Consider the following 19,106-nt stretch of genomic DNA (forward strand, 5'->3'; position numbering starts at 1 on the left):
TTTACTTCCAGGGCATGTTTATTTCAATTCCCATTGTCATCACCTTACCTGACCCCAGGATGACATTGATTCTCCTTGGACGCTCTGATCCAAGCATAGAAAAAGTCCTATGCCATGGTTTCCTCAGTAAGTAGTAGTATCAATAGCAATAACAGTAATGATAACAACAGTTGCTCTTCTTTACCCTTCTTATATGCCAGGTACTGTGCTAGGAACTTGGGATGAATTATCTAATTATTTCCTCTTAGTTATCCTGGAAGGTGGCTAAGATTATTATCTCCATTTTGATGAAACTAAGGTACCAAGAGGTTAAGTAACCTATTCAGGTAGCAACTGGCACAGCCAGAGTTAGAACCCAGGTCTCTGTGACCCCAGAGTCACAAACTTAATCATTTTGCTAAACTTAATATTAATATATCCCAGCTCAACTGTATGTAAATGTATTACCATTAGCTCCTGGATTCCCACTTGATGGGCTGACATCATCCCCAGTGACTGAGGCCAGCCAAAGCCTCTACCTCCAGGAATAGAGGATACGTGACTCTAAGAGAAATAGTGGAAAGACCACATTTGCCAAATGGTTTCAACTCAAATACTAGACATACCTGATAAAAATGTATCAGCCTAAAAAATATAGACATGATGTGGGACTTTGTGGATGACAATCCTCTATTTTACATTCAATCAGCAGATTTATATTCTTCGTTATTCTTAAAAGTCCATCTTTTGCTTCCAAACAAGTAAAAAGTCTATTAAAGCAACCCAAAGTTCACAGGTTACTAACTCAGCACTCAATCTGTTGTGTTCGCTGCTTTGTAAATTAACCATGACACTAAAATCTCTTTATGCAATGATTGAATCACTTTTAGTTAATATGAGAGCAGTAGGTTCTTCAGAAAAAAATACCTTCACTTATCAAAGTGTGGTATTCTTCCAAAGGAAGTGAATATCATGTTCAAGGTATCTGTTTTCTTCACAAAACAAAACATTTTGCAGGAGCTGTTTTCCCCATAGTGACAACATGAAGATTTGAATAACTTCATCAGAGCAGGACTTCTCCTGATCAGCTAACCTCAAACCACTCAGAGAAGGCCATGATGAGTTTTCACAATGGACCCACTTTTCCAGATATTTGAGTTTGCTTTGTGTGAACAATCAGAGCCTCTGAGGTGAATGAATAGATCACATGAACCAGTAAACAGACTTTGCAACGTGAATGCTATTCCCACACTGAAAAACTTAGTAATTTTTTTTCTTGCGGAGTTTTGGAAGGAAATGAGATGAAGTAACTGTAATAGGAAAAATTCATGATATATAACTGCCATATTTTTTGACAGAAATCTGCCAAATATTCTTTACCTTAAAAGGACACTATAAAATGCCATAATCATTCTTTTTAAATTGACTTAATTAGAAAATACCAAATGTATATATAAAGGATAATGCATGGATCCATCAATTTGTTTTCTGAACAGAAAATTTAGGCAGCCCCTTCTCCACCTTCACATCTCTCCAGGGGACAAACCTAGTGGGGTGGTACTATGGACCCCTGCTGGCAGGGAAGACAACAGAGGGTTGATGGAGAGAAGGCTGGGAGCCAGGCAGAAGAAAGAGGAAGGTAACTGTCATTTATTTGAGAAAATTCTTTCATATAGGCATGGGGTTGGGGGCAGTGGAACAAGGGTTTCTCCTTGAGGCAAATTTGGAGAGCTGTGTTGCTTAATTCTTCAATAGCATAGGAGCAGGAAAGTGTTGCATTAAGGCCCCCTTCCTTTTATCTGTAACAACTTTATTGTGATATAATTCACATAACATAAATTTCAACCTTTAAAAAGTATACAATTCAGTGCTTTTTAGTATATTCACAGAATTATGTAAGCACTAACACAATCAATTTTAGATAATTTTTATTACCCCAAAAGAAATCCATTAGCAGTCACTCCCGTCTACTTCCCAGCCCTTGGCAACCAGTAATTCATTTTCTGTCTCTATGGATTTGCTTATTTTTGACATTTCATATAAATGGAACCATAAAAAAGCCTTTTGAGTCTGGCTTCTTTCACATAGCATAATGTTTCATCCATTGTAGTATCAGTATCAGTATCATCTCAGTATTTCATTTCGTTTTATTGTTGAATAATATTCTGTTATAGAGATATAACACATTTTATCTATCCATCACTTGATGGACATTTGGTTATTTCCACCTTTGGCAATTATGAATAAAGCTGCTATGAACATTTATGTACAAGTTTTTGTGTAGACATGTTTTCATTTCTTTTGGATATATCGCTAGGAATGGAATTGATGTTGATATGGTAACTGCATGTCAAACTTTTTGAGAAACTGTAAGGCCCCACTTTTAACAATTTTAGTGTTTACTATGTGTTAGGTATTGTGGTAAGTATTTTCCATGTTAGCTGTAAACTGATTTACTCCTTATAACAATTCTGCAAAGTAATTACTAACTACTCTTATTCCCATATGACAGGTGAGGAAAATGAGCCTCAGAGAGGGGATGTCATCTGCTTATGGTCCCACAGCTAGGAAGTGGATGATGGAGCTGGGATTCGAACTCAGGCAGTTTGGCTCCAGAGTTTTTGGAGGAGGAGATGGCCAGACAAAAATAAAACAATTCTTGCTCTGAAAAAAAATGATGATTTCAGATTAGCGTATTTGTTTTATAGCAGAGGTTTGGAATTTGGCTTTCACTGACTAATCTTTTTAGTTTAACCAAGTGGTTAAAAGTGCCAACCCTACAGCCAGATGGCTTGGGCTTGAGTCCAAACTCTGTCACTCACTACTTGTATGACTTTGGACAATTTACTTAACCAATATGTGCCTCAGTTACCTCATATGCAAAATGGTTAAATAATGGTATTTTTCTTATAGGGCTATTGTGAGGATTAAATTGATTTAATACATGTAATGCACTTAGAATAGGGCTTGTGTATATGGTAAGTGCTCAGTAAATCTTAATGAAATACGGACCAGCATTTCCAAACTTTTTTGATCCTGTACCCCATCAGTGAAACACTTCTGAGCACAACTTCCCAATATAGGTGTATTTATTGTAAGCATGTGCTGCTGACAATCCATTTTAATTATTGGGACAAATTAAGTTCCTTCTTATTTTTTAAATAATAGAGAAGTTTTAATATTTTCTTCTGTATTCCTCATGGATGATCTGGTGTCCTTTACTCTGACCATGTGCCCTGTCCCAGATGAGGTACCCAGGTCTGGAGTGAGAGAAGAACTGACATCCCAGGTTTTTTAATATTGCTATGATACAGGGTTTCTGGACCTGTGTCTCTACTTATGTGGGTAGGGGAAGGGATAGGAGCAAGCAAGAAGAAGAAGGAACTTCTAAGGGTTGCAAGAATGAGCTCTTTCTATTAGGGGTTTCCTCTGGGGGAAGGGGAGTGTCTGGTTATCTATAAAACAATGAGTGGTTTCCATTTTATAGACAAGTATACTAGGTAAAGGGAATGACCTCAGTCTCTCTCTGGGCAGGTATAAAATTCAGGTGAGTACTTGCTGTGTTGGGCTCCTTTTAGTCCTCAGAACCGAGGACAGCAGAAGAGGCCAGTAAAGACTCCCTGTCTCAGTTATGTTGGGCTTCTGGTCTCAGTGAGCACAGAGGACATGCTGAACCCAAAAAGAACAGAGTGGAACTTTCAAGATTCCTCTGGACCATTCTGCTTCTCCTTTCAGGGAAAAGGGAGCTGGACAGGGATTTAGCAGAATTTGAGTCACCCCCCTCCTTCAGTTTAGAGAAGAAGAAACTATGATCCTGGAAACCTCCTTCCCTCTTTCCCTTCTCTGAACCTCACAGTAATTTAGTGTAATAATAATAATAATAATAATAATAATAATAATAAACAGCCTTCATTTTATTAAGCTACTACTGTAGTAGTTGCTTTACATGTATTATTTTATCATCATAACAAATTCCTATGAGCATCAGACATGGTTTTGGCCTCAAGTGACATCAAACTTATCTAACTGTAATCTAATTTAATTGGCGTTTCTTTTCTTCACATAATAACAATCCAGAGGTATGTGGTTGCTGAATATTTCTGTAATTTACTAATGTCATCAGGGACCCAGTCTCTTATCTTTTTTTGCTACCATCCTTAGTATGTATAGATCTTTAGCCTCATGCTTGTTACTTCATGGTCACAGGTGGCCACCCTATCTCAAGGTATCACATCTGCATTCAAAATAGGGAAAAGAAAAGAGGCGTTGGTGCCAGCTGTATTTCATTCCCTTATCAGGAGACAAAAGATTTATCAGAAACCAGCCCCCTACCAGCAGACTTTCTCTAACATTTCCTTAGTTAGGTGTTAGTCACATGGCTACCTTTTGCTGCAGGAGAAGCTGGAAAAATAAATATTTAACTGAGCACATTGTTGCCTCAAAATTGGGGTTTGAGTTGCAAATAAGAAAGGATAAATGGATACTAGAAAAGCAATCAACAATTTTTCAGTAATATGTAAGTACTATTAGAATCCCTGTTTTACAGATAGGGAAACTAAGGCATGGAGTAGTTAAGTAACTACCCAAGGTCACAGAGCCAATTAACAGTAGAGCTATGATTTGAACCCAAGGAGTCTGGCTCCATACCGGTGTCTCTGGAACATTCTTTGTGACAACCTACCTTTAATATTGACAACCTACCTTTAATATTTAATACCTTTAATATTGCATCCCAGTATACATACCTTTCAAATTCAAAACACTACATACATTTTCTATCTACAATATTCTATTGTATTCTATTGTATTCTATTCTATTCTAATTTCATTTTTTAAAATGCTGGTCATGTTCAACTAAACTGATTTCTTGACCTGCAATTTGAAAATAATTTTACTGCATTGCTCTTCCAACAGCACCATTTCCCTAATGGGATTTCTGGGGTACCAAGAAAAACTTCCTGGTGCTATGTCACTCTCTCAAGTCCTGCCTGAAAGGCCACCATTTCTTTTTTCCCCTAGATATTTGTCTCTTATTGAGTCTGATCCAAGAAGGGGATGATTTGAGGGTTCCTGTTTTATACAGCCAGACACAATTCCTAACTCATAAAATCACCAATGCTTCAGTGAGAATGGTAGCACTTCACATGATACACAGTGAGCACTAATTCATGTGTATTAGCTGAATCTCCCCAAGAAGCATATCCCCTGATATGAGGGGATTAGGGAAGTGATGCAGAGAGGTGAAGGCAGGAAATATGGGGTGTGTTATTAAACCAGCTGCTACAGTGGGCAACTGAAACCTAATCCCTGGGGAAACTCTGGGGAAAAGTGTCAAATAAAATTTTCAATTATCATTCCTGAGGAGCAAGGGAACCAGGACATTTATACCCTTCCCCCATCAGTCATTGGTTAAGGGCTATTCCCAGGGCAGGGGAGACAGTAATTCCCAGGTACTTCTGGCCTGCTATATTCTGGACAAAGTGGGTTCCATCAGCCTGAGGGCAGACTTCCAACAAAGACACAGGTGCTGGATATTGAAAGTCAGGTTGGTGTGTAAGGAAATGATAAGGGAGATGGATGGAACACCAACAGCATCTGCTACAACATGATAGCTTTCATCCTTATCAATATTATCCTCAGTTCTCACATATATTCAACAGTTCTTGAGTGTCTGGTCTATTGCCATGTAGCTGCAGTAATGGATGACACAGTGTTGTAAGAACCTCAGGTGGGGCAAGTCTGAGTTTTAAGTCCAGCTCATGTGCTAACTCTGTGACCCTGATCAGTAAAATAATGAAAATATTTATACCTACCCCTTAGGATTATGGTGAGAACCTATCACAAAGCTTAGCATATTAGCAAGTGCTCCATAAGTGTTAGCTAGTATTTATTAATAATAAAAAGGATTTTCAGTTGATCATGTTGTTTAACCTATGAAATGGGGACAGTACATATACCTATAGGTATGGGGCTGGAAATAAATGTGGACTGCCTTAGCTAAGGCTGAACAGGAGACAGAGGGTATGGAATCTGGTGACCAGGAAGCTGGACAGCTAGGAGGTGTCTCGTTGAAGCTATACTTGTGGTTGGTTTGCTACCAGAGCTTGGAAACTCCCATCTCTCTCCCCAGGAATATACACTTACAAAGGAATTTGTACTTGAGTATGATTTACCACTCCATAAGCACCATGCAGATAGGAACACTATCTAATTTGTTCACCTCTAGCATGCAAGTAAATATTTGTTGGATTAATAAACAAATGGAGCTTCCCTGGTGGCGCAGTGGTTGAGAATCCGCCTGCCGATGCAGGGGACATGGATTCGTGCCCCGGTCCGGGAAGATCCCACATGTCGCGGAGCGGCTAGGCCCGTGAGCCATGGCCACTGAGCCTGTGCGTCCAGAGCCTGTGCTCCGCAACGGGAGAGGCCACAGCAGTGAGAGGCCCACGTACCGCAAAAAAAAAACAAAACCAAAAACTAATGAATACAAAGTCATATACAGAGAATCTGACCTTATCTATCAGGATTTTAGTTGTTCTATTCCCTCCACTTGGCATACCCTCTATTCCTCTTCCCAGTCCCTGCCCCATGCCTTTTCTAAGTGTGTGTAGTAAAGAATTTATCCTAGCCCAAAGACAGGTCTGACCTTTGCCCTCAGCTTCTGGGAGGTAATCTCTTAGCCCCTGAAATGTCATGTCTGATAGGAGTATTTTTGTTTGCCTGGGGGCCTTGAGTCAACTGATAGTCTAACAATGTTATTTAGGTTGGGGTTTTTGGCCACATCAACAATGTGATTTAGGGTGGGGGCTCTGAGTTACCTGGTATCAGCTCATCTTCTGAGAAGACTGGAGACGGGGATCAGCCAGAGGGGCAGTGATGGAGCCCCAACAAAATCTTTAGAAGCTTGGGTGTGCTTTCCTGGTTGGCAATACTCCATGAATATTGTCACATATTTATGCTGAAAAGTAACATTGTCCTGACTCCAAAGGGATAGGAAAACTGAAGCTCCCCATTTGGTACTTTCTTATACTCTTCTCTGTGAGTCTTTCTGGTGGATTATCGAAGCTAAGGGTGTTATTTGGGACCCCTGGACTTTCAGCTGGTGTCAGAAGGGAGGGTTGTCTTGTGTGAACTGTTCCCCTTAACTTCACAGTTGCTCTAACCTTAACATGGTAGAAATTTCCCTGTTTTCTGAGACTTAGTTCAAAAATTTCCTTCTTTGGTAGAGATTTCTAATGTTCATCCATATCTAGTTCTCCTGCCCTTCTGAGTTCATAGGACTTTTAGCTTTCTGTTCCCTTGAAGTTGGATGAAGCCATGTGATCAGTTCTGGCTAGAGAATTTAACTGTGAGAAACAATCTAGGGCTCTTTCCAGCTGTGGTGATTATGGAAATATGTCTTGAGATGGAGGTGTAGTAAGGCAGAAGCAGCCCAGATTGTGTACTATCACATGGGTGATAGCTGCCCCAGAGAGTCACCTGGACTCACAGCAGGATTTGCATGAGCAAGAAATAAACTCTTGTATGTTAAAGCCATTAAGATTTGGGGAAATATCTGTTACTGCAGCACAACTAAACTTATCCTGATTGCAAAGATCTTCCTCAATCACAATTAACCATTCCATTTATTGAGTGCTTCCAGGCCCACATCCATCCTTGTTATGGTCCATGCTTATATGTTCTCACTAAATTCTGAGTGACTGTAGATATTTTATTTTAGTCATCTTGGTATTTCTTGTGGACCTGGCCCAGATTACATATTCAGGATATGCAAGTTGAATCTAATTCAGCTGGTTGGCAGCATGGCTATTGTGGAGATGGACATAAACTTGCCTAAAAATCTGCCTTAAATGATGCATTGGTGAGCTAAACAGAAGTAATAGAGGCTTCTGAAGAACACAGGGCCACTCTATGGCCATGTACTATTACTTTTTCCTCTTCCCCAACTATATGAGAAAACAGTGTACATGTGACACTCATGGCCTACTGGAGAAAGAAGTCACAGTTCAAGAGAGAAATGGGAGAGATGGAATCAGAATAGAGTGCTTCCAGGGGACATGAATTTTACCTCCCAATACCTCCTCTAACTGTGTTGCAAACCCGGATGGTCTAATCTACCTATGGCCAGGCTGAACTGTTGCCCTGCAGGTGGTTGGACTTGGTGGATTGCTGAGGTCTCATTTTGCTATCTTGGGCCTGGTAGGTAAAGTTCCAGGCAAGTAAGATCTACCTCACCAGTCCCATATCCTATTCAGGACAGAAGTCTCTGGGAGCCAGGGGTAAGCAGGTCATCATAAATAAGGAAATCCCAAAGGGTCTAAAAGTTAAGTGGGCCAAGCAGCAGAGTGGTGGTCTCTGTGACTGAAACACTGAAGTAAGCCAAAGCCCACAGCAGAGACCTTAGGCCTCCTCCCCCTTGCTCTTGGTACTAGAGAAAAAAGGACCTATGGTTGTAGTCACCTGTTGGAAGCCTAGATTAAATTAAAAACTTAAGATACAGGGCTCTCAAGGAGATTATAGAGAGTGACACATTCATGTGCTAGTATCAACCCATTCCATATTCTTGCTCCCAACCCCCCTCAATCCATGCTGCACCCAGGAACTCTCTGAGAGTAGGCAACTCTGAGATCAATTTGAAGGGGGTTGGGAGATGGGTGAAGAATAATTATTTTATTAGGGTCAGTGTTTATTTCTTCTGGGGAAAGGCAGGTTAAGTAGTATCAGAACATACAAACTATTGTGTCTCTAATGGGCAGCATAAGACACCACATGGGAGCCTTGTGGGCAGCAAGAAGCATGTATGTGCAGGAGACACCATGATGAAAGAAACAGTAAGGTCACTCCATCCACTTTGGGGGATGGATAAAGAATATGTATACCTCTGAGGAGACAGGACTGGAAGCATTAGGAAAGAACTGGAGGTGGGGGATTCCTAAGTGATATGGATTCTGGTTAGGTCCAAAAAGCAGCTTTTAAGCTCATGTGAGAGTACACAGGGCAGGTACTGGACTTACAGCTGCAAGGAAAAGGAGCAAGGTCAGGAATGGGCCTTCAAGTCTTGTGAAAGAGCCAAGTGACATGAAGGACAGTCCCACCCATGAAGACATTTGAAGCAGCCCTGGTTACAGGATCAAACTTGATTCTTGCGACCCACTCTTCCAGAAAAGACATGGAAGGCCACAGACAGACCATGGCAAGCCTGGCAATAGAACAGCAGGGCTGGCAGGCCAAGACTAGGCTGGTGTAAGCTGTCCCTGCCAGGCAAATTCCCTTTATTTCGCAATTGGTAAAACACACACACAAACACACACACAAAATGGCATGAGAGCTATGCCTGGAGGTGTCTTTTTACTTCTTTTATTGAACTCCATAAATATTTTCATAAGGCTTTGTGTCATTACAACATCATATTTTTGTTAAACATTTTTTTAACACACAACTTTGACACTTGTTTGACAGGGTCAAACAGTCAGATAGAAGAAATGAAATAATAAACTGGCAAGTGCAGAGCAGCAGGGGTAATCAAAATTACTGTTGCCCATCCATCCACCCCAGCCCACCCCAGCCCCAAAGCACTAAAAGATCACTGTTTGGCTTCACACTAGAATTGTTAGAACTCTCTTGTTGCTGTCCCTATAAATCCTTTAGAGATATACACATACAAGGGACGAGAGGGAGAGAGAGAAAGAGGAGGTGGATTTCTGGGTTAGGACCATCCCACAAGAGGGCCCATGGAATATATTAGCAAAGCCTTTTTGAGCAAATCCAGGCCTCATTGAGTTGAGGAAAGGGGATCTCTGGGCCATGCAGAAACAGAGATGTACAGAGTTCTTGGGGATAGCATTGCTGTGGGAACACAGAATAGGCTTGGATCCGGAGCCCAGGTAATGGGGTTCCCCTTGGGGCTGTTGGCCACCGGTCTGCTTTTCTGCCATAGATTGGGGGAATATTCCAAGCAATGGTGAACAGATTTCTTGTTGTTTTCATAAGTTATTGGCATCTGATGAGGCCAGTGGGTTGGGTGGATGAGAGGTGGGTGGAAAGAGGTGACAATCCCTGATCCTGGAGCTCTGGGCACAGCCCCAGGGGAGCAGGAAGTGGGAGTGTGACTGAGCTTGGCCAAGAGAAGTTGTAGGTCCAGGGACCTGTCCATGCATCCCCTCTTGGTGTGCCCCCAGGCCCTGGAGAAACAAGTCAAGGCCAAGCCTAGTGGGAAGGAATTGAAAGTAGGAAAATAGAGCACAGCCAGACATTCTGTTTGCCAGGGAAGCCATTTTAGCTTAGGCACTGGGTACCAGGTTCCTTGTCAAGTGGGCTTAAGTAGCTGGGTCAGGTGCTGAGCAGTTGTGGCCAGTCCCGAGCCCTGGCCCTCTGCCCAGCTCACACTTATTCTTGGCTAACTCCTCAAGTTTCATTTGGGTGTGGTAGAATGGGAGCTTAAACAGCTTGTAATTTGATTCCCATAGAAGAAAAATTCCCAGGCTGGGCAGGGCCTAGTCTGGATCAGGAGGCATAAGAGCACAATCAAGCCAGCTATGCTGTGTCCCATGCAGCCATGGCTCCTGCTCATTAAGCTGAGATCCTTTCATGATGAAGTCTTCTCCCACAGGGTCCAGGATAGACTCACAATCTCCAGATTCCTCACTAGAATGGCTCTCTATAGTAGGGCCCATCCTTACTCCTTTGTACTCCATTCTCCTTGCTGTTCAAGGTCTATCTACCTGAGGGGCTATGTGGAGAGGAGGAATAGGGAGTACCCATAGGGAGTCTGTCTCTTTGTGTGGAAATTTAGTTTTTCCTAAGTGTAAAGCCTACCAAAAATGAGCCTGAGGGTAGCATGTCTGTCTCAAATCCTTTCTCCACAGGGAAAAGTCCCCTAGGCTCCTCGCTTGCTTACTTCAAATGTTGTGGGATGGGAGAATGTTGGAAACAGGGCAGTCTTTGAGTGCCAGAAGTGCTTTAACTATGCTCATACCAGCAACCCTCCTGTGCAGGGGAGAGCAGGAGAAAGAAGGAAGACAGGAAGAGGGGAAGGAAGGAGCCATGGAAGATTATCCATGCAATCGGCTAACAATGGGGGAAGTTTCACATAAGTTAGGAACTGTAAGTACATATCTTGGGCTGAGGTTATCTCTTTCCATGTCCATCTTTGTTCTTTCCTATAAGAGGTTACTATCAGCATTTGATTCTGTCCAGGTCAATAATTTGAATACAGTTGATGATCTTGGTCAGGTAGGCTCTGTCTTGACCTCTCACAGACTCCAGCAATGCTGCCTAAACAATCTGCCAATGGGAAGCAGGTACAACCAGGCCCCCGGTTGCAGTGGGGAGTCCTACTCTAAACCTACTTGGTACTGGAGGCAGTTGAATCCCTCCTCCAGGAGGCAGAGTCTCAGCCTCTTTACTTCTAGTTCAGATTTTTTAGGTTAGGGGAGGGACAAGCCTAGAAGAAATACCATAACCAAAGTGGCATGAAGAAGAGAAAAACTGACCCAAACTAAACCCCAGATACAAAACTGGCATGACCCAGCAGTGCTGCAACATGGGAAACCCCAGTGCTAGCAGAAGAAATAGCCCAAATGCAGAATGCTCCCTGAACAGAAGTCCTCTCCAGCATCATTACTCTGACATTCTCTTGTTTCTGCTTAGTTTTGATCCCTCTACAACACCTAAAACACAGTGAAAGCAATAGAAATATTGAGCACTTATGTTACAGGGCACAACAGAGCATGTCCAGACTGGCATGACTGAGGACAGAAGATGCAGGGAAAAGGCTATTTGGGGCAACTGCAGGGCTGCAGGAATATTCGCAGATGATCAGTTGAGGGAGTGGAGGAAGGGGATCCTCCCTTTACCCAGTGAAAAAGAAAAGGAAAAAAAGAAATTCAAAACTCCCAAACTCCACCACATCAAATTAAATTCAAAAGTCATCAGCATCAGTATCATCAGGAAACTAAAAAACAATACAAACACATCTATGTTAATAATGACAAGTCAATGAATCACTCACAGGAGAGCAAAAAGATTATCTCAACAAGAAAAGGAACAAATAGAAATGTCATTTTCTGAAAGTAAAGGGGAGGGGGACAGGGTAAGAATGGAAAACTTTTTAAGAAGGGATCATGTGTTTGGAATTCATTGGTACTTCTTCCTACCAACTACAGATTTTACTTCCCCAAAACAACAGAAAACATTTTTGGTCCTTCTGCATGTGTGTGTGTGTGTGTGTGTGTGTGTGTACACTCAAGGTCCTGTGTGCGTGTGTGTGTGTATGCGTGTGTGTGTATATGTATGTGTATATATATATATATATGTATATATATATATATATATATATAAATTTCAACAGTGCTTCTCCGAAAAAAGGTCCATCTATAAATATAATTTTATTTACTTTATTTTTAAAATTATCTGCCTCCCTGTTGGTATTATTTTTTGAAGGGGGTTAACCTGCTGAAGTTTTGCCAGAATGGTGACTGGCTGCGCTTGGGTTCGGTGAACTCAAAGACCTGCGACTGAGCGATGCCATCAGGGACCAGGTACTGGCCCTGGTTTAACGGGTCCTGCGGTGGTGGGTAGGAAGGAGGAACTGAGCGAGCAGAGGTGACACCTAGAGTAGACGGGAGATCAAAGGGAAATGGTATAAATTAGGTAGCAAGGGGCTTCTCAAAGCACCTAGTGCCCACTTTTAATCCTTATCTCTATTCAGAACAGAATAGGCTGAGGTACACAGCATATGATTCAGAATGCAAGGATGATCTCTCTGCTGCTCCCAAATACCTTTCTCATCTGCTGGTCAGTGTCTGAAATTTCAACATTATAGTTTCTCTGTTTGCCTTTGTTTGATGACTTGATCCCATTACCCTGGAAGTAGTATCATATAACATATTAAGACATTCACACTTCAGTGGGAAGGAACCACTTCTTTTCTAAAATCCAGTATTTTGTTGTTTTGTTTTTGTTCTTGTTATTGTTTTTCAGGTTTATTGAGATGTAACTGACATACAATGTTGTGTAAGTTTAAGGTATGCAATGTGATGATTCATTATACATATATATTGTGAAATAATTACCACAATAAGTTTAGTTAGCACATCCATCACCTCACACAATTACCTTAAGTATACAATATAGTATTGTTAACTATATTAACCATACTGTACATTATATCTCCAAAATGATTTCATCATATAGCTAGAAGTTTGTGCCCTTTGACCAACATAGCCCCACTTTCCCCAACCCCAACCCCTGGCAACCTATTTTCTCTTTCTATAATTTTGCCTTTATCAGATTGCATATATAAGTGATGTATTGTATTTGTATTTTTCTGTCTGACATTTCACACAGCATAACTCCCTAAAGACTATCCATATTTCCATAAATGGCAGGATTTCCTTCTTTTTATGGTTGAATAGTATTCCAGTGTATATGTGTATGTGTGTATGTGTGTGTGTGTGTGTGTGTGTGTGTGTGTGTTTATTGGGTGTATGGTTTATAAAAAGGTTCTCCCATTGTATAGGTAGCCTTTTCATTTTGTTGATTGTCTTTTGCTGTGCAGAAGCTTTCTAGTTTGATGTAGTCCCACTTGCTTATTTTTGTTTCTCTGGCTTTGCTTTAGGTGTCATATTCAAAAACTCATTGCCAAGATCAATGTTGAGGAGTATTTTCCCTGTTTTCTTCTAGGAGTTTTATAGATGTGGGTCTTACACTTAAGTCTTTAATCCGTTTTGAGTTAATTTTTGTGAGTGGTGTAATATAGGGGTCCAATACAGTCCTTTGCATGTAAACAACCAATTTTCCCAGTACCATTAATAAAAGAGACTATCCTTCCCCCACTGAATATTCTTGGCCTCCTGCTAAATATTAGTTGACCATAAGTGTGGGTTTATAATTGGGCTTTTGATTCTGTTCCATTGATCTATATGCTGTTTTTTATGCTAGTACCATAATTTTTTTGATTATTATAGCTTTGTAATATAGTTTGAAGTTGGGATGCATGATTGCCCCAGCTTTGTTCTTCTTTAACAGAATTGCTTTGGTTAATTGGGGTCTTTTGTGGTTCCATATGAATTTTAGGAGTGTTTTCTCTCCTTCTATGAAAAATGCCATGGAACTTGAGATAAGGATTACAGCAAGTATACAGATGGCTTTGTATAGTAAGGACATTTTCACAATATTAATTCTTATCATCCATAAATATGGGATATCTTTCCATTTATTTGTGTCTTCTTCAATTTATTTCATAAATGTCTACTAGATTTCAATGTGCAGATATTTAACCTTCTTGGTTAAGCCTATTCCTAAGTATTTTACTATTTTGTGCTATTGCAAAGGGGATTGTGTCCTTAATTTCTCTTTTGGATGTTTGTTGTTAGTGAAACACAACTGATTTCTGTACACTGATTTTGTATCCTGAAACATTACTGAATTCCTTTATTATTCTAATATTATTATTTCTTGGGATAGTCTTTAGAGTTTTCTATGTATGAAATCATATCATCTGTAAACAGAGACAATTTGACTTCTCCCTTTCTGACTTTAATTGCCTTTTATTGTCTGACTGCTCTGGCTAGGACTTCAAGAGCTATGCTGAATAGGAGTGGTGAGGTTTGGAATCCTTGTCTTATTCCTGAAATTAGAGGAAAAGCTTTCAAACTTTCACCTCTGAATATTGTTATTAGTGGTGAGCTTGTCATAAAAGGCATTGATTATATTGAGATATGTTCTTTGCATACCCAATTTATTGAGAATTTTTATCATGAAAGATGTTGAATTTTGTAAAATGCTTTTTCTGCATCTATTGAGGTGATCATGTGATTTTTATCTTTCATTCTATAAATGTGGTGTGTCACATTTATTGATTTGCATATGTAGACAATGCTTGCATCCTAGAGATGAATCCCACTTGATGATGATGCATGATCCTTTTATGTGCTGTTGAATTTGGTTCACTAGTATTTTGTTGAGAATTTTTACATCTGTATTCATCAAGGATATCTAGTAGTATCTTTATCCAGCTTTGGTATTCGGGTAATGCTAGCCTCATAAAATGAGTGTGAGAGTGTTCCTTTTAGGTTTTTGACTAGTTTGAGAAGGATTGGTGTTAATTCTTTTTTAAATGTTTCATGGAATTCACCAGTGAAACCATCTATCTGTTCCTGGGCTTTTCTTTGTTGAGAGGTTTGACTACTGATTCAACCATCTCACTTGTTATTTGTCTGCTCAGATTTTGTATTTTTCCCTAATTTGAGACATGATAGACATATTACATTGTATAAGATTAAGGTGTACAACGTAATGATTTGATATATGTATATACTGAAAAAAGATAAGCACATTAAGGTCACTTAACATCCATCACTTCACATAGTTACACGTTTTTTCTTTTGATGAGAACTTTTACGATCTACTCTCTTAGCAACTTTCAAATATACAATACAGTTTTCCTAACTTTAGTCTTCATGCTGTACATTACTTCCTCAACCTCCTTTATTTTATAACTGAAAGTTTGTACCTTTTGGCCACATTCACATATTTCCCCTACCCAACAACACCCCTCGCATGTGGCAAACATCAATCTCTTCTCTGTTTCTACAAGTTCAGTTTTATTAGATTCCTCATGTAAGTGAGATCATACAGTATTTGTCTTTCTTTGTCTGATTTCATTTAGCATAACGCCTTCCAGGTTAGTCCATGATGTGGAAAAGACAAGATTTCCCTCTTTCTACAGCTGAATAATATTCCATTGTGTGTGTGTGTGTGTTTGTATATATTTATTTTATCAATTTATCTGTCAAAGGACACTTAGGTTGTTTCTATGTCTTGGCTATTATGAATAATGCAGTAACAAATATGGGGTGCAGATATCTCTTCAAGATAGTTATTTCTTTTCTTTAGATATATACCCAGAACTGAAATTGAATTATATGGTAGCTCTATTTTTAATTATTTTATGAACCTCCATACTGTTTTCCATAGCAGCTGTACCAACTTACATTCCCACCAACAGTATAAAAGGGTCTCTTTTCTCTACATCCTTCCCAGCACTTGCCAGCACTTGTCTTTTGATAACAGCCTTTCTGAAAGGTGTGAGGTAATATCTCATTGTGGGTTTGATTTGCATTTCCTGATGATTAATGATGCTGAGGTACTTTTCGTGTACCTGTTGGCTGTTGGAATATTTTCTTTGGAAAATATCTACTTAGGTCTTTTGCTTATTTTTTTTTTACATCTTTATTGGAGTATACTTGCTTTACAATGGTGTGTTACTTTCTGCTTTATAACAAAGTGAATCAGTTATACATATACATGTGTTCCCATAACTCTTCCCTCTTGTGTCTCCCTCCCTCCCATGCTCCCTATCCCACCCCTCCCTCCCATGCTCCCTATCCCACCCCTCTAGGTGGTCACAAAGCACCAAGCTGATCTTCCTGTGCTATGCAGCTGCTTCCCACTAGCTATCTATTTTACGTTTGGTAGTGTATATATGTCCATGCCACTCTCTCACTTTGTCACAGCTTACCCTTCCCCCTCCCCATATCCTCAAGTCCATTCTCTAGTAGGTCTGTGTCTTTATTCCTGTCTTACCCCTAGGTTCTTCATGACATTTTTTTCTTAAATTCCATATATATGTGTTAGCGTACAGTATTTGTCTTTCTCTTTCTGACTTACTTCACTTTTATTGGAATATAGTTGATTTACAATATTGTGTTAGTTTCTGCTCTATAGCAAAGTGAATCAGTTAAACATATACATATATCTGCTCTTTTTTAGATTCTTTTCCCATAAAGGTCATTACAGAGTATTGAGCAGGGTTCCCTGTACTATACAGTAGGTTCTTATTAGTTATTTATTTTATATATAGTAGTGTGTATATGTCAATCCCAATCTCCTAATTTATCCCTCTCTCCCTTTCCACTTTGGTAACCATACGTTTGTTTTCTATATCTGTGACTCTATTTTTGTTTTGTAAATAAGTTCACTTGTACCATTTTTTAGATTACACATATAAGCAATACCATATGATATATGACTTACTCTGACTCACTTCACTAAGTATGACAATCACTAGGTCCATCCATGTAGCTGCAAATAGCATTATTTTGTTCTTTTTTATGGCTCAGTAATATCCCATTTTATATATGTACCACATCTTCTTTATCCATTCATCCATTGATGAACATTTAGGTTCCTTCCATGTCCTGGTTATTGTAAATAGCACTGCGATGAACATTGGGGTGAATGTTTCTTTCTTTTTTTTTTAACATCTTTATTGGAGTATAATTGCTTTACAATGGTGTGTTAGTTTCAGCTTTATAACAAAGTGAATCAGCTATACGTAAACATATATCCCCATATCTCCTCCCTCTTGCATCTCCCCCCCACCTCCCTACTAACAAATGTAAAATAGATAGCTAGTGGGAAGCAGCCGAATAGCACAGGGAGATCAGCTCGGTGCTTTATGTATCTTTTTGATTTATGGTTTTCTCTGGATATATGCCTAGGAGAGGGATTGCAGGATCATATGGTAGCTCTATTTTTAGTTTTTTAAAGAACCTCCATACTGTTCTCCATAGTGGCTATATCAATTTACATTCCCACCAACAGTGTGGGAGGGTTCCCTTTACTCCACACCCTCTCCAGCATTTGTTTGCAGGCTTTATGATGATGGCCATTCTGACCGGTTTGTGGTGATACCTCATTGTAGTTTTGATTTGCATTTCTCTAATAATCAGCAATGTTGAGCATCTTTTCATGTGATTTTGGCCATCTATATGTCTTCTTTGGAGGAATGTCTATTAGATCTTCTGCCCACTTTTTGATTGGGTTGCTTGTTTATTTTTTTTTGATAGTGAGCTGCATGAGCTGTTTGTATACTTGGAGATTAATCCCTTGTCAGTTGCTTCGTTTGCAAATATTTTCTCCCATTCTGCAGGTTGTCTTTTTTTTTTATGGTTTCCCTTGCTGTGCAAAAGCTTTTAAGTTTAATTAGGTCCCATTTGTTTATTTTTGTTTTTATTTTCAGTACTCTAGGAAGTGGATCCAAAAAGATATTGCTGCAACTTATGTCAAAGAATGTTGTGCCTATGTTTTCCTCAAAGAGTTTTATAGTATCTGGTCTTACATTTAGGTCATTAATCCATTTTGAGTTTATTTTTGTCTGTGGTGTTAGAGAATGTTCTAGTTTCATTCTTGTACATGTAGCTGTCCAGTTTTCCCAGCACCATTCATTGAAGAGACTGTCTTTTGTCCACTGTATTTCCTTGCCTCCTTTGTCGTAGATTAATTGACCATAGGTGCATGGGTTTATTTCTGGGCTTTCTATTCTGTTCCACTGATCTATATTTCTGTTTTTGTGCCACTACCATATATTTTTGGAAATGATTTTTTAAATTTTTGTTTTATATTGAAGTTGTTTAACAATTTTGTGTTAGTTTCAGGTGTACAGCAGAGTAATTCAGTTATACACACAGATGTATCTATTCTTTTGCAGATTCATTTCCCATTTAGGTTATTACAGAGTATTGATCAGATTTCCCTGAGCTATACAGTAGGTCTTTTTGATAACTGTAGCTTTGTAGTATAGTCTGAAGTCAGGGAGCCTGATACCTCCAGCTCCATTTTTCTTTCTCAGGATTACTTTGGCTATACAGAGTCTTTTGTTTCCATATAAATTTAAAAAAATTGTTCTAGTTCTGTGTAAAATGCTATTGGTAATTTAATAGGGATTGCATTGAATCTGTAGATTGCCTTGGGTAGTGTAGTCATTTTGACAATATTGATTCTTCCAAACCAAGAACATGGTATATCTTTCCATTTGTGTCACCTTCAATTTCTTTCATCAGAGTCTTATAGTTTTCAGAGTACAGGTCTTTTGCCTCGTTAGGTAGGTTTATTCCTAGGTATTTTATTCTTTTTGATGCAGTGGTAAATGGGATTATTTCCTTATATACTTTCTGATTTTTGCTGTTAGTGTACACAAATACAAGTGCTTTCTGAGTGTTAATTTTGCATCCTGCAACTTTACCAAATTCATTGATACGCTCTAGTAGTTTTCTGGTAACATCTTCAGGATCATCAATGTATAGTACCATGTCATCTGCAAACAGTGACAGTTTTACTTCTTT

At 39.4% G+C, this 19,106-nt stretch overlaps 1 protein-coding gene across 4 annotated transcripts in view; it reads right to left on the reverse strand.

The window, feature by feature from the left end:
• Positions 1–12,407: 12,407 nt before the first annotated feature.
• The window catches only part of ARHGEF9 (Cdc42 guanine nucleotide exchange factor 9), a gene marked incomplete at both ends in the record, with an annotated part of 229,194 nt that continues 222,495 nt past the window's right edge, over positions 12,408–19,106 (reverse strand). For all 4 annotated transcript variants that reach the window (XM_079728262.1, XM_079728260.1, XM_079728261.1 and 1 more), the window contains one exon: positions 12,408–12,589. In XM_079728262.1, the coding sequence (XP_079584388.1) occupies positions 12,408–12,589 (182 nt within the window). The remainder of the gene's footprint in view (positions 12,590–19,106) is intronic.

The sequence above is a fragment of the Hyperoodon ampullatus genome (genome assembly GCF_949752795.1).
Source record: "Hyperoodon ampullatus genome assembly, chromosome: X".
Lineage (NCBI taxonomy): Eukaryota > Metazoa > Chordata > Mammalia > Artiodactyla > Ziphiidae > Hyperoodon > Hyperoodon ampullatus.